Source organism: Antrostomus carolinensis, unplaced genomic scaffold (assembly GCF_000700745.2).
Source record: "Antrostomus carolinensis isolate BGI_N321 unplaced genomic scaffold, ASM70074v2 scaffold28381, whole genome shotgun sequence".
NCBI lineage: Eukaryota > Metazoa > Chordata > Aves > Caprimulgiformes > Caprimulgidae > Antrostomus > Antrostomus carolinensis.
Genome location: NW_010295284.1, coordinates 12,112 through 23,340, shown reverse-complemented (window position 1 = coordinate 23,340; position 11,229 = coordinate 12,112). Strand labels below are relative to the sequence as shown.

The following is an 11,229-nucleotide window of genomic DNA, read 5'->3' as shown; positions in this document are numbered from 1 at the left end:
CTGGTCCATTACTCACTGGGGAGGGAAAGTAATCAACAGATGATGCTGGGATGTGTTAAATGCATTTGTGCTTCAAGCCTTGCTAAAAAGAACTGCCAAGAGCCATCTGCTTACAAGGAAAATAAGCAGCAAAAGGATTTACATCCAGTTTAGAAAAAAAGACCTACCTGGTTCCTGAAATGGCCTCACCCGGTTCTGTGGGTACTTCGGGATGACTGTTTCCAGGTTCAACTGATTTGAAACCATCTACCTTGCCTCACCTGTTTAGAGCTTTTCTTCCTTCCTGGACATTATTTGTGGGAACAGCCTAACGTGTCTTTTCTAGCAGGAGCTGGTCCATTTTAGGAGTTTCCTGCCACATCCCTGTTATTCCCTCCCCATCACTTGTCCTGAATTATTTGCTTCTGCCCCTGGGCACTGAATACTGTCTGTGTTTTCTTCCTGAAAGAGATTTATGTGACTCCTCCAGATGAGGATATGGGACACTTTGGAAGACAAGCTTTCTCTAAACCAGAATTACAAATAAATAAACAAACAATTATTGCTTGATAAACTGTATTCAATAAACCAGATCTCCTGACAGGCACGACTTTAAAGCACGCTGCTTGCTACTACACGGGAAATTTTCCTACCTGTGAGCGTATCTTCAGCGCAGGTCCCAGTTTCAGCCCCATGTTGTTCAGTAAGTGCTCTTCTGTCAGGAGGGGCAGGGTCTCACCATCAATAGCCTGTTCTCGGAATACCTGCGAGAGACCAGACACAAGGTCCAGGCTTAGAAATGCCAGTGAGGTACCCGACGCGCTCGTCGTGCCACCGCACAGAAGGGCGAGGCAGGAAAGGCAGATTGAGACCCTGTTAATACACGAGATTTATTCACAATCCTGTATCCACAGCCAGGAGCCAAGTGGGAATGTGAACTGGGGCTGGCTGGGCCAGTTTAGATAAAGCAATATATTTTTTCCCCCTTTTTTTTTTCTTTTTTTAAGTGTTGGGATGGGGTGTGAAGTTTTTTTTTTCCTCTGGGGAATGTCCCCAGGTTCAAGCAACCAAAATTGCTGAGCTGACCTCAGTGCAACGTTCTGAGCAAACCCAGCTGAGAGCGTGCGATAGCGGATTTGAGAAAGAAGAGTGCCATGCCCAGGGGCCTTAGATCCCAACTCCAAAAAGGGCAGAAGACATAGGAGGGAAAGATAAGAATATCTAAAATTTGGCAAATCCTAGGTCACTCACACTTGTGTGGATATTTGGAAAAAGATGACCCAGTAGACTTCAAAAGTATTTGCAGTCTTCAGTGAGGCACATGCAAGTGAAAAGGAGGAACTCGCTTGTTCATGTATTTCCTTCTCAAAGCTGCTAATTCCCAAAACAGTCTCCGGGCAAAATACATAACCAGATCTGTGGAGCACATTCTGCAGGTTAGAGGCTTCATGTGCAACACTCAGGTTTGCACCTTTTTTTTTTTCTTTTTTCCCCCTCTCTCTCCTCCTTTGCCTGTCGTCTACTACAACCACTCCTAGGACGTGTGAGCAGCCTGGAGAACAGTCCCTCGTGCTGTCTGGCAGTGACTCCCGCTACCCAAGAACAGCAGCTGGGATCAGGGAGGATGAGCCCTTCACACTGGTCTGGTTTAGCACCAGGTCCTTTTACTTGTACCTAAAAAACCCAAACATTTGTGTAAATAAATCACCAAAGTGACAGCAGGGCCCGTAGAGCCTTGGGAAATGGCATTTTCCTACGAGCACATTCTAATACATCCAGCCATACACAACTACACCACGTTAACACATTCTTCAGGACAGAAAAATACCTTGTTTTGCCTCTTATCTGTTTCAAATGACAGGGTCACAGTTTTCCATGGAATCCGTGCTGTGTGACAGAGGTTCAGGTCGGGATATGTGGTCTCACTGCTCCGTCCTTCACAGACAGAGCAGGGCCACGCTTACCCCCGTGTCCCTGGGGGTCTGTTCTGAACACAGACCCCTCGGTGCTTCAGGAGGGAACTGCCACCTTTGAGTGATTCAGGTGGCAGGTTGAACCCCGTGGTTCTGGGGGACATCACTCAGATGTCTTGTTTTCTCTTCCTAAACCCCCCTCCCCTCCACAGCCTTTTTTTCACCCCCCAGCTCACCCTGGATGCTCACCCCAATGAACCATCTGCAGGGCCCGATGCTGCTGCCTCTCTGGAGCGTTATTGTTACTGAACACAGCAAGGGAGGGGGCTTCCATCCACTGCAGCGGCTTTTCTTCAGCAGCAGCCCAGAGCCCTCCCTCTGCAGAGTGGCAGTGGCTGTGAGAGCCAAGGCAGCTGAGCCCCCCTGAGCATTTTTTATTGCTGGACACCACCAGCAAAGCTGCTCACGACTGCAGCGTGTGTTTCTGCTCTTTGACCTTGCAAAACTTACTACACTGATTTATTTTCCTTCCTCTGAAGCCAATGTGGCTGGGAGCCAAAAGCCTCCCTTCACTCAGCGCTAAAACCCTCCACAAAAAGCCTTAAACTGGAGAAAAGCACCCTCCTTGGGTGTCCCCCAGGTCCTGCTCCACTGCAGGGACAAGGCTGAATATTGTCAAGGGCTGAAATCAGAAATGGCAACTTTTGTTTTCACTCAAGTTTTCTTGTTTGTCTGAAACACGTTTCTAAATGCACCACATACCACCAAACTCTTGCTGGGTTTTCCTGGCAGGAGAAGCCTGCAGACCAGTGCCAGACCTCCCCAGCAGCTGTGGTTTTGGAGAAGAGAACACAGACAGCTCTGCAGTTTAGAGCCATGGAGCTGGGTCACCCCTGAACAACACCAGCGTTTTCACAGAGTGAAAAACCTGTTACACACAGAACCACAGTGCAGAAAAACTGCACACCCCCCCTGCAGAACATGCGGCAGCGAGGCCACGACAGGAGGCTGTTTACAGCAGCTCCCATTATCGTAAAACATTTTGTTTGCAATGCACTGAGAAGATTGCTGAACCTTTGTCTCGGTGAGCTATTGATTTCTTCCCCACTGCTCTACCAGGAGCTGGCGTGGAAGGTGTAAATGGACGATCCTTCTGCAAGGTGGTTGCGTTAAAAGATTTCTGCACATTTCCTACTGGCCTAATTCAGAAGCTTCCAGGCAACTCTGATCTTCGCTCTCCAACACAGGAACGCGACAAACTCCAACGGCACCAGTGCAAGAGCACACTGTTAGGGGTGGGGGGAACAGGGAACACAAGTAACTGTGTATTTTGGTTTTAGAGCCTTCTGCTTGAGCTCTCTTCAACACATACCGCAGCCCACACGTGTACGCTCTGAACCCACCACCCATCCCCTCGCCACCCCCTCTAAACCCAGCTCCTGAGCTCCCCTCAACGCATGCAGACCTGCCGCTTCTCCCTCCCACTAACACCCATCCATCCACCACCTCCAACCAGTGTGTCCTGTCCCTTCCTCTCTCCATAATCTGAAACTGGCTCTTCTCTCTTCCATGCTCCCACTCTCCTTGATCCTCTCCCAAGCACCATCCCAATCTCTTGTCATTCCTCTTGGGGAATGTTACACGTCCCCCATCTCCGTAAGAAGCATCCACTTCCCTAACGCTGCCTCTCACATGCACACACAGCTGTTTGCTCCAAGCCAGCCCTGGTTTTACAGGTGGTTTTAACACAGCATGTTGTGATGGGATGAACATCACGTTGGGGGCGAGGAAGGACAGACTGTGCATTGAAAGCACATTGTCCTGTCACTCGGCAAGAAGAGGAGGTGTGGGGTAATTCCAGGTTTCCATAACGAAAAGCAAATCCAGGCTCCCAGCTTCCCCATCCGCTCTGGGGGGATGCAAAAGCGCCCACCTTTCCCCACAGCCCCCCACCAAACCAGCACAACCGCACGGAATCGCTGCCCTGGAGCCAGACACGCGCTGCTTCCCTAACAGGTCCCAGCAGAAGCCTGTGCTGAGCTTTACCCTTCTCAAAGGGGCTGGGGACGGACACAAATTCTGGGAGAGGACACTTGCCAAACCCAACTAATGGGGGGGGGAGACAGCAAAGGCCAAAGAGGGGAGGAGGGAGATTTTTAGAAGTCAGATTTCAGCACAGCTTTGCCTCCCTGGCTGCCAGGGAAGCTCCTCTCTTGAAGTGGCATGTCCAGAAGGCTCGATTCCCGCCACCCTTCCTCCCTTACAAGACCTGTTCTCAGCCCAGGATGGGGGTCTGCTGAAAGGCTGGATTGTCCTCGACTCCAGCCCTCTGCCTCTATCTCTGCTGCTTTCAGTCCCCCCTTCAAAGTGCACTTGAGCCTCTTTCCACGGCTGTCCCAGCTCAGCAATCCCACAGCTCAGCTCAGGCAGTTGGTGCCTTTTCTCAATGGGGCATTTATCAGGGACTCGAGCAGATGCAGAAGCCAAACACACAGGGTTGGTTCTTGTGTTGCACCTCAAGGCCTCACACTGAGCAGGCTTTATGAAGCCCCCGGTACTGATGGATGTTTCAACTCTGCTGCTGTAATGAGCTTAAAAACCAGAGTCACCATCACTCTAAGCACTGAGTGTGGAGGTTCCTTTGACGCTGGTGCAGGCAGGGTCCCTCGCAGCCCCGCTCTGCCACCACACTGCTCTGGGTGCAGCGAGGACAAAGCACCTTCTGCCAGGCTGGCCAGCACCATGAGCTGCCCATCGTGATCCAGGGACTCCCTGACAGCCCATCCCTCACTACAGCTGCTCTGCACAAAGCCACCGCTGTGTTTAGTTCTGTGCTAAGAGCACAGGGCAGCTTCTAAAAGCATGAGCTGGACAGTGAGAGCCACTAAACATGCTCAACTCAGATGCTGGCTCCTAACCTGGACCCTCTCCCACTCTCTCCTTATCGCTATCCACCTGCAAGGCCATCACACCTCTTCTCAGGGTCTTCCCTGGCAGCGAGTAGCTATTTAGCAATCCAGTAGGAAAAAACCCAAAAAGCTTTGGGCCCTGCAGAGCTCTGAGATACACCTTCTCCTAGGATGGACAGTCAAACAGGCACAGATGGGACAGAGAGACAGAGAGCAGGAGCTTGCAGGGAGGATGCTCCTCCCGTGATGTTCTTGAGGCTGTTAAGAGATTTACCTGAGTGTACTCGGTGCAGCCAGACAAGTTGGACACGAAGCTGCAGACATCCTCCACTGTCCATTTGCTGATGTCTTCCAGCGCAGGGCTTTCCTCACCATCCAGAAACAGACCTCCCATGGTGCCTGGATTGTTTGGAGTTGGGGGGGGGGAGGAAGGAGGGGAGGAGAAAGAAACATAAATCATTAAAATCCCACACGGACAACAACTAGCCTGCAATCTGAATATTTTTCTCTAGCCACACATTCATCTTTAATGACCTGTCAATTAAAGCACTGGGCAGGGTCAATTCATAGGCCTCTTCCTCCTGGAGGTCCCCAGCTTAGAAAGTTTTTTTTGGGGGGAGGAAAAATCCCAGCTAATGCATTTCATGTGTTTAATGTTCTTCAGCTGCAGGGAAGAAATTAGGGGGAGGGGAGAGAAAAAGAAAAAAAACCCCTGAAGGAGTGTTTCTCCACGCGTACCACAAAGCGGAAAACTCTGACTGCCCTGTGGGTTTCTTTTCCCCAACCCTCCTCCTGGCTACGTGCTCCGAATGACAACAGGCTCCAGCACCTCTCCCTGGTGGCCTCACTGGAGCAGGAATCACTGGAGAACGGCTTTGCTCTTTAAAAATGTTCATTTTCAATCCATCCCAACCTGGAATACCCATCAGCTTGCTCCGTCCCAGCCCAGCTCCTGCCTCACAAGGCCCTGCCCTCCGCTCCTCCGCAGGAGCCGGGCATCTCTCCTGGCCCAGCATCTGACGGGTGAGGGGATGACCCTGCCAGCCCCTGTGACACAACCAAGACAGCACAGCTCGGTTCAAACCCATGTGTCAATTCTCTGAAACGCAACAGCAGTTCAGGTCCCAGCCCTGTCAGCAGAGACGAAGGTGATGGGTTCCAAAAGGGTGGAAGATCCCCCTCCCCGCCACCCTGTGTCACCCGGGCCTGACAGCACAGGACGTGCACGCAGGGAGAACGCTGGACAGGAGCTGAGAGAGGAGAGGCACAGAGAATAAGAGATGGTGAGAGAAATGCCAGGCAGGGAACTCGGATCTACTGCAGCGTGTAAAAGGGAAAAGGCAGAAATAAGTAACTAGAAGAAACCTAGTTCCAGAAAACACCACTTCAGACCAAAAAAAAAAACCCAAACCCAGCATTATTAACCTGTGGAACTCACTGCTCCATGATATCAAGACCAAGAGGACATTTATAGACATGTGAACATCCATGATTATAGTGGGCAGAAAAGAGTTTATGAGGGGTGTAAACTGTTGCTTCAGGGCGTGAAGCAACAAATTACCAGGAAAAAATGTTTCTCCCAGGGGTCTATTGTGACCACATTATCTGTTCTGTGGTTTAAGGCTGTTCCCTGAGGCATCTGATCGGCACCATGGATGTGACCCCTTGCTGTGACTCCTCTGCTCCTGCCCATAGCAGCTCAGGTGGCACTTCTGCAATAATGACAAGTGGGATGCAACAAAATCAAACTGATGGTGGGAGCACAAGCCCAGGGAACGAGGAGTGGCCAGTTCCGGGGGGACACACCAGGAAAGAGGTGCAGAAAGAGCAAACGGCAAAGCCACACGCCGAGTCCCCACTAGGTAGTTGGCAAAGCCACCAGCACAGCCCAGGGCTCCTGGAACACAACAGGATTTGCAGAGGAAGTTATCAGGGTGATGAGATGCTTTTAACACACGGAGCCTGCACAGGCAGCGCTCACACGCTCTGTAATCATTTCCGCTGCGTTTCCGCTCCCAACTTCCTGCTTCGCTTCCCAGCCTCACCCTCCGCACCGCTCCCGAGCTGCACCCGCTCCCCATCCCGCTGTCTCTGCTCGGGGAAGGGACAGGGGTGCCCTGTGTGCACCCACCCCCTGCACAGCCCTGGGCAGTCGATGATGTCCCAGAGAGGCGATGACACGAGGACAAGCTGCCACTCACACACACCCCGAGCAGACGGGGCTGAGCCCGCCGCTGTCCTCACACACACGGGCCAGTGCCAGCAGATCGGTGCCAATGTCACCAGAACATCCTGGCTGGAGCCGTGGGGACAGACAGGAGCCCTCCAAGGCCCACTGCCCCTGCCAGCTCTGTGTGTCCCTCCGGAGCAGGGATGGGCTGTCCCTCTCTCCCCATGCCATGGGGACTCGGGCACATCTCTGCAGGTTTCCTTGTCAGCACTTCTTACCAGCCCGGGACCCTCAAGGCACTGGCTGTGGCCAACAACCAGACCTTCCACACCCTCTCCATGTCCTTAGTTCTCTACCACAATCTTTCCTTCTTGAAGTCACAGGTTCCTCTCCCTGAGCCTGAGCACAGGGCTTGCAAGATGCTGGGCCTGGCCATGATGTGCCAAGCTTGGAGAGCTCGTTGCCCCACACCCCACCCCACCAGAGGCCAGGCAGCTCCTCACTCCCTTCACAGCCCTTCTTCTGCCAGCGAGAAAAAGCTTCAGACACTTCTGTGTGTCTGATAAGAGAGGAGAGAAAATGCTGGGCTCTCCTGCGAGCGAGGCGCCCGTCAGCCAAAGAGCCAGTGAGTTCCCTCCCCTCACCACCCCCAGCTACCAGACAGACAGATGGACACAAGCCCTCATTCCCATTCCTATCACATTCCACTTTCCAGGAGACAAATTCACAAAACACCCAAATAGCTGAGGGCTGGTTTTCCTTTTCTTTTTTCCCTCATTTTAAGGGAGGGTTTTTTTCTTTCTCAGGGTGGGGGGTAATTCTCTTTCTCCTTTTTGGAAGAGTGGCTGCAGCTTGGGAAATAAAGGAAGTGAAATAGAACTCAATTATTCCAGGCACAGTCAATGCTCGGGCGAGACACCTCCATCTGCAGCCAGAGCAAGCGTCTCGGAGGGGATCTGACTGTAACAGCCAACTGCTTTAAAATTAGGTACTTCCTTATTCCAAAAACAAGCCAAGGATTGAATTGCAGCAGCACAGTGCTTGGGAATGAATTCTCCAGTCACCAGCCAGCCAGACCCATCCTCAGGATTTAACCTCAGCCTGTGTGGAGAGAGGCTGGCCAGTCCCTCCCAGTCACAGAATGACAGTGGTTGGAAAAGACCTTTAAGATCACAGAGTCCAACCATGAACCCAACACTGCCAATTCCACCATGTCCCTGAGCTCCTCAGAGGTTCTTCAAAGCAGTCCAGAGCCACCTCTCAGAGCTGGGACAGCCCTGAGATCACAGAATCAGTCTCACCTCAATTGGAAAAGACCTTTAAGATCACAGAGTCCAACCATGAACCCAACACTGCCAATTCCACCATGTCCCTGAGCTCCTCATCTACCCAGCTTTTAAATCCCACCAGGGAAGGTGACTCCACCACCTCCCTGGGCAGCCTGTCCCAATGCTTGCACAGCCAACGTGTGCTCGCCAGGTCCCCACCAGCGTGGGCAGAGATTTAGCCCAGGTTCAGCCCTGGCAGGGCTGGGGGGAAGGTGTAAGGCTTCCCCACACTCCCTCTCCTGCACACGTGCTGCCCATCCTGGAAGTGCACTGACAGCAGGATCACTTACTGCCATCCCAACAGAGCTGGGCTGACAACTGCTTCTCTGACAGAAGCCTTTCTCCTCTGTGGTTTTCCTTCCTTTGTCCCTTTGTGCCCCCAGAAGAAAGGAAGGGAGAGGTCGAGATGCAGACAGATGTGCACTCAGTAAGCCTGCTGGGTCCCAGACAGGCCTGCTCTTTGGGAACAAGAAATACCTTCCACGTACCCACACACAGAGAAATACAATACAGCCAAAACATTTATCTCTGAGAGTTTGTTTTCTCTTCCCATTTATACCAGGGAAACAGGGACTGACTGGTGGAAATATTCTTGGGAGGGGGAAGGTAAATACCAATACTTTGGGTTCTGGCCTATTAGTAATTTCTGTGCCACAAAACTTAAAGCTGGAGGGTGGAAACCTATTGCCACTGAATTTAGTGGCAAAACACCCCTGTTCCCTGCAGAAAAGCCCAAAATCTCAGGGTGACTGCAGAAGAGCTCAGCCTTAGTAGTTCCAAAGACTCAAGTCACCATTCTGTGTACTCAGTATCCCTGAGGTCAGGGCTGTAGAGCCTGGTGTTCAGGTGTCCTCCCACCTCAGCTCCACCACCAGATCACCCTAGGAGGGACTTCTGCAGGAGAACACAGGAGCTGAGGACAGTGCTCCCTCTGTATGTATCTGATTTGCCAGCAGGACCAATTCACACCATCTGCCCTCAGCCCACCACATCCAGTCACTGGCCCTTTCTAATTTCCAAGTCCCTAGAGCAGAAGGGCTCCTGTCCTCCTGTCCCTCCTCGGGAGGACACTGCACTGTCTGCCTGTCCCTGTGCCTGGCTGCGCCCGCTCCCCTCTGCTCTGGCAGTTCAGAGAATGAGAACAAATAGGTGCCAAGTGGCTGGAAGGGACTCACCTTCTGTTATAATAATGACATGTCACTGGGTCCTGCTGGACCGCGAGGATGCATAAAGGGCAGCAGCTATTCCCTGCCAGGCCTCCTCTGTCTGGCTCGATGATAAATGACGATGTGAGACTGGTAATGGATTACAGAGCATTTCACCAGCTGGGGCCCAGCGTGGAGAGACTGAAAAGAATCCATCGTCCCAGGCCGGTGTCTCGTAGACAGGTGTCCACATCGAAGCCCTCACTACCCATGCCACAAACCATTTGTAATCTCCCTCCCTCCTCCTGATATCCAGCTGCTTCACAAGAGAAGCCAAAGGCTGAACGGGTCAGGGAGAAGAACCCTTCTGGCCACCCCACTATGGGAAATGGCTGCTGCAAACCCAGCAGGCAGGCTGCAATGGGGCTGTCTTTCGCTCCCACTATCACAGCAGACAATTCAGGTGCCAGCTGGGAGACCAGTACACAAAGCAGACTTACCTGGAAGTCAGCCCACCTATGGGGGGGGTTTAATCAGTTTTGCCACCACTCTCTAACCCCTCTCCCACTCCTCCCCGTGCGTGCACCCCCCCTCCCCACACACCAGAGAGGGCTGGGGTCACAGAGCGGCACTGGAAGGCTTGTGTTAATTGCTCTCCAGACTCCAGATCGATAGGAGGATTTTAGCCTCCTGCACACTCCATCCTTCACCTTTTCCAAAGGATGGGGCTGGAGGAAGGCGGTGGGAGGAGGAGGAGGGGAGCAAGGCTGCAGAAACCTTGACGAGATGAGGTCATCGAGCAGCCGCCAGATCCCCAGAAGGCAGCTCAGGGAATCGACCCAGCTCTGGCTGCCTCATCGATATTCTTCCCAGTAGGGACAAAAACCAGCAAGTCCTCCAAAGGAGGAGCCTCCCCTTGCTGGAAGACCAGAGGAGCTGCCTGAAACTCCATGGTCATATGCAGCCAAGTACTTCTCTCCTCTCCTCCCTCTGGCTCTTCCTTTCAGCCTGCCACGTTCCCTGCCTTGGTTTCGGTGCTTACTTTACAATACCAGCCTCCAGCACATCATGACTATCCTGGCCAAAAAAGCAGTCTTTGTGCAAAAAACTATGATGGAAATTCCCTGGCACTGGGGGAGAGGTGGGTGCCGTTCTGTCTGTCTGTCTTCAGGTGGTTTGTGTTCCCCAAGGACCATAAGTAACATTTTTTATTGACACACGTTACCCCAGCACAGCCCAAGAACCCCACAGCATTTGGATCAACAGAGCCCTCAATATTTAATCTGCTGAACTCCCAGCTCCCCCCTATCAACCTGTGTGCTGCACCACACAAGATGTCCTGTCTCCCCACGGCTGTTTCAGGTGAGAGCTTTGCGATGGAGCTGTACAGTACCTGGCACAACAGAGCACAACTCAGTGCTGCTGTCCTGCAAAGAGGCAATACGAACAGCCACGACGGCATGTGAAGCTAGCCCAGAGCAAAAGAGCCCTCAGGGAAAAGACCTCCAGCTCTGGAACATGCTCCACAAAGCAGAAGTGCCTGGAAAGCGGGCAGTGAAACACAGCCCTGATCTTTGCCGAGGCCTCAAGACACGATCGTGATATAAATTTGAAGTGATAATAATAAATGGCCTATTACAGTAACTCACACATTGCTGGGGGAGGGAGGAAACCCATCTCCAATCCAGGTCTCCCCGCAGAGCCTCACACAAGCCATGAGCACCACAGAGCCGTGCGGTTCCCTTTTTAATGGCCGGGGGAAAAAGGCTCCTGTGGAGGAGCATC

At 52.4% G+C, this 11,229-nt stretch overlaps 1 protein-coding gene across 1 annotated transcript in view; it reads right to left on the bottom strand.

Moving 5' to 3' along the window:
• Window positions 1-632: 632 nt before the first annotated feature.
• SAMD11 (sterile alpha motif domain containing 11) overlaps window positions 633-11,229 on the bottom strand; it is a gene marked incomplete at its 3' end in the record, with an annotated part of 13,505 nt that continues 2,908 nt past the window's right edge. The window contains 2 exon segments of the mRNA XM_010177943.2: window positions 633-743; window positions 5,076-5,200. Coding sequence (XP_010176245.2) covers window positions 633-743; window positions 5,076-5,200 — 236 coding nt within the window.